General features: G+C 45.8%; 1 protein-coding gene across 1 annotated transcript in view; it reads right to left on the bottom strand.

The window, feature by feature from the left end:
• nudt12 (nudix hydrolase 12) overlaps window positions 1-3,005 on the bottom strand; it is a 5,493-nt gene extending 2,488 nt beyond the window's left edge. The window contains exons 1-3 of the mRNA XM_015374550.1: window positions 2,896-3,005; window positions 967-1,180; window positions 588-891 (exon numbers count right to left, since the gene is read on the bottom strand). Of these exons, the coding sequence (XP_015230036.1) occupies window positions 588-891; window positions 967-1,180; window positions 2,896-2,932 (555 nt within the window). The 5' untranslated portion in view covers window positions 2,933-3,005. The remainder of the gene's footprint in view (window positions 1-587; window positions 892-966; window positions 1,181-2,895) is intronic.
• Window positions 3,006-3,275: the final 270 nt, after the last annotated feature.

The following is a 3,275-nucleotide window of genomic DNA, read 5'->3' as shown; positions in this document are numbered from 1 at the left end:
TGCTACAAACTGCAGGCACCAGGATAATAAAAGCCAACATATTCTGCGGCAGGTTTCTACATTCTAAGTTAATTTAGGCGTTAATAAACAGTTTCAGAGGAGTGATCATAGCGCTCTGCATCAGCAGTGCTGCGTCTGACTCCCTGCCAGCTCCCAGATCAGCTTCTCTCATTGGTTGATGCGGTGTCCAGCAGCTAAAGTTAAATTTTTCCATCTTCAGCAGCTGCTGCTTGTGAAGCGCATCAGCTGCTCAGATGCATCATGAGGCTGCAGGACCTTTTGCTGCACCTTGATGTGCGTCAACCGTTGACTTTGCATGTAAACAGGCTGCTTCTGCTGCTCAAAGTGCATCCGGTGTGAACGTAGCATCAGTATCCTTCCTTGAACCTGGTAGGGTCTCACAGGGCAAACAGGTTCTGCATCCCTGCACCTTCAGGAGGCCCTGACTGACTGATGGCCCTGCGATTAATTATTTATGGGAGGTAACCTGTGCGGTTTGTAGCATCATACCTTTACACCAGATCAACACACAGTGGTGCGTTAGACAAACTACAAGGCCCTGCAGCCGTTAGCGCTTAGCGTCGTACCCGTTCCCTGCTGTCCTCCTGGGACGTGTAGACCATGGGGCTGAGGTTGGAGAACAGGAGGAAGATGGTGTCTGCGGCGCTCAGTTTGGCCTCTAACCAAACTTTGTCGGTCCTCTTTGCGCTCAGCCGGTCCAGCGTCTCTCTGCCAAAATAGTTTTCCTGCGGGCTGAGATCGACGCCCTGCAGGATTCGTCCGCAGGCGTCTCCGGAGCGGCTCAGCAGGCCGGCGATGTGTCGGTGGCCCCAGAACTTGGCGATGTCATAGGCAGTCTGGGACGAGCCGTTAACGGAGAACTGATCACAACTGGAACAGACAAAACCAGTTGAAGCTCTGCGGTCTCTACCAGCTGCATGTGGAATCATCTAAACAGCAGGTTACCCGAGCGAAAGCAGCTTCTCCACCACGTGGTGATGGCCGTTACGAGCCGCCAGCATCAGCGCCGTCCAGCCGCTGTTTCCCGTCTGGTTGAGGAGGGAAGGGACATGCGACAGAAGGGAGGACACCAGGGACACGTCTCCTCTCGCTGCGGCGTCTAGAAACTTCTCCACCATCTCCTCCTTGGCGCTCAGCTGCAGACTCGTCATCTGTAATGCTGAACATTTACAAAAATTATTCTTCTGAGTGTGCTGGTGAAGATTCTCACTCATCCAGGTCATAAAAAGTCAAATTAATCCACTGGACTTTGTTTCCAAGTTTGAAGACGTTTCTCTTCCATCCAGGAAGCTTTTTCAATTCCAAATGTCACAAATAGCGTTTAGTTCCAGGTTTTATCCAGCAGCCCAACAAAGCCTGGTTTTAGTTTAGAAAACATGCAAATAGAAACGGATGAACGGGTCCCCCCCTTTGGAATGGGGGTCGTTTGGCTTCTTTGTTAGCCTGCAATGCCCCATACCTGTCTATGTCTCTGAAAGGGGGGTCTTTAGAGGGAATAGTTGGCCTGGCTGAACAGGCGAGGTCCTCTGTTCCCCTGTAATGGAGTTCGGGTTGCGATGAAGGGAGGAACTAAATTTCTGCATTGTGTTTTTCTCTGTGGGACCCGTTCATCTGTTTCTATCTGCATGTTTCTAAACTAAAACCAGGCTTTGTTGGGCTGCTGGATAAAACCTGGAACTAAACGCTATTTCTGACATTTAGAATTGAAAAAACTTTCTGGATGGAAGAGAAACTACATAATAAGTAGAAAGTATTAATCTAGAAGTTAAAAGGTGAAGCATGTCTCCTGCAGTCAGAGGCCTAATGTCCTGCTTCCGCTCCTCTGAGGGACATTCATTTCCCAAAAAAAACAGACTCTGGACCACTGAGCGACAGCCTGGTTCAATCACGGATTAAAACAACAGATGGGTCAAAGTTCATCCTTTTATTGATGTGTTGATAGATGCAGGGGCGGATTTAGGAAGTCTGGGGTCCTAGAAAAAGACAGGCAGGGGGCCTCTGAATGGAGAAGACATAAAACCGACCCAATCTACAGATATACAGAAATGTTAATAGAATAGACATCATGCAGCTATATTATAGTTTTCTATTTATTGACTGTGCAATATCCTGTTCAATATGCTTAATGTGCAATATTTCTCCACCTGTATATAAGCTATCCGGATTGTACATATTTTTATTTTTATTTTATTCTTCATTGTGTACACTTGCACCTTAATCCTATTTATCTTGTTATACTGTATAAACCTGGATATACTGTATATGTATTGTTTATTCTTAATGCACCTTTTTCCTCCCTGTTTGCACCTTCTGTAACTTCTATGCCAATATTCGATGAGTGAATTTCTCCGCTGTGAGATCAATAAAGCTCATCTAATCTAATCCATTATCTGTTCTAGGTCGTGTCCCTCTCTTCTTGTTTTCCTCTCTATGTTTTGTACTCAGCTGACTTTTCATGCTGTCTCTAAAGGAATGAAAGTCATAATTTCAGAGTGGGGGCTTCCATGCATCGGTGACCCCTGATCTTGTCAAAAGCTGAAAAGGGAACTGGCCCTTTAAGTGTTTCTCCTTTAACTATTGGACCGCAGCCTTGTCAGTTAAGCTGTAGCCCCGCCCACTCAACGCCGTCGCGTTATAAAGCAAAGGTTCGCCTCTGATAATGAAGCTTTATTAAAGCAGGAGGCTTCTGCTGCTCTTTGTTCAGGATTAGTTTCAGTGAGTCAGACTTTCCCGCCTCTTCTGCTCCATTAACCCGCCCGGACACTGAAACACAACCCGCCGCAGCTTCCGGTTAATCCGGGCTTTAAACCCAGAAATGAGCCTCTGGAGATGAACCGACCGCTCAAAGGGAACCAGAAGAAGCTGACAGCTCACCTGCTTCCAGCAGATTCTTCCCAGACTCACCTTTCATCTGTTGGATAACCGAGCTGCGTTCAAGTGCAACGCAGGAACTATGAGGCGTTCAGGGGCCGCCTGCGCTGTAGTAATTCCAAACGCTCTTCATCTTTTCTTTCTCATTTATTTGGTATTTGATCAGTTCTGATGTCCTTATCAGAGGAGTTAAAATTATTCATTTTTTATTCACTCCAGTAGAAGAATATTGATTTCTGATTGTATGAAATCAGTCTCTAAATGAGTTTAAAAGATATTTGACCTTCAGGCTGTGATGTCACTGTTTTAACCTTTTGATTATGGTTTTCAACCATATTTGCTTGTTTTTCTAATAGAACATTATATGACAGTGATAGAGTTAT

The sequence above is a fragment of the Cyprinodon variegatus genome, unplaced genomic scaffold, assembly GCF_000732505.1.
Source record: "Cyprinodon variegatus isolate N-32 unplaced genomic scaffold, C_variegatus-1.0 Scaffold105, whole genome shotgun sequence".
Classification (NCBI taxonomy): Eukaryota; Metazoa; Chordata; class Actinopteri; order Cyprinodontiformes; family Cyprinodontidae; genus Cyprinodon; species Cyprinodon variegatus.
This window is presented reverse-complemented; position numbering and strand designations above follow the sequence as displayed.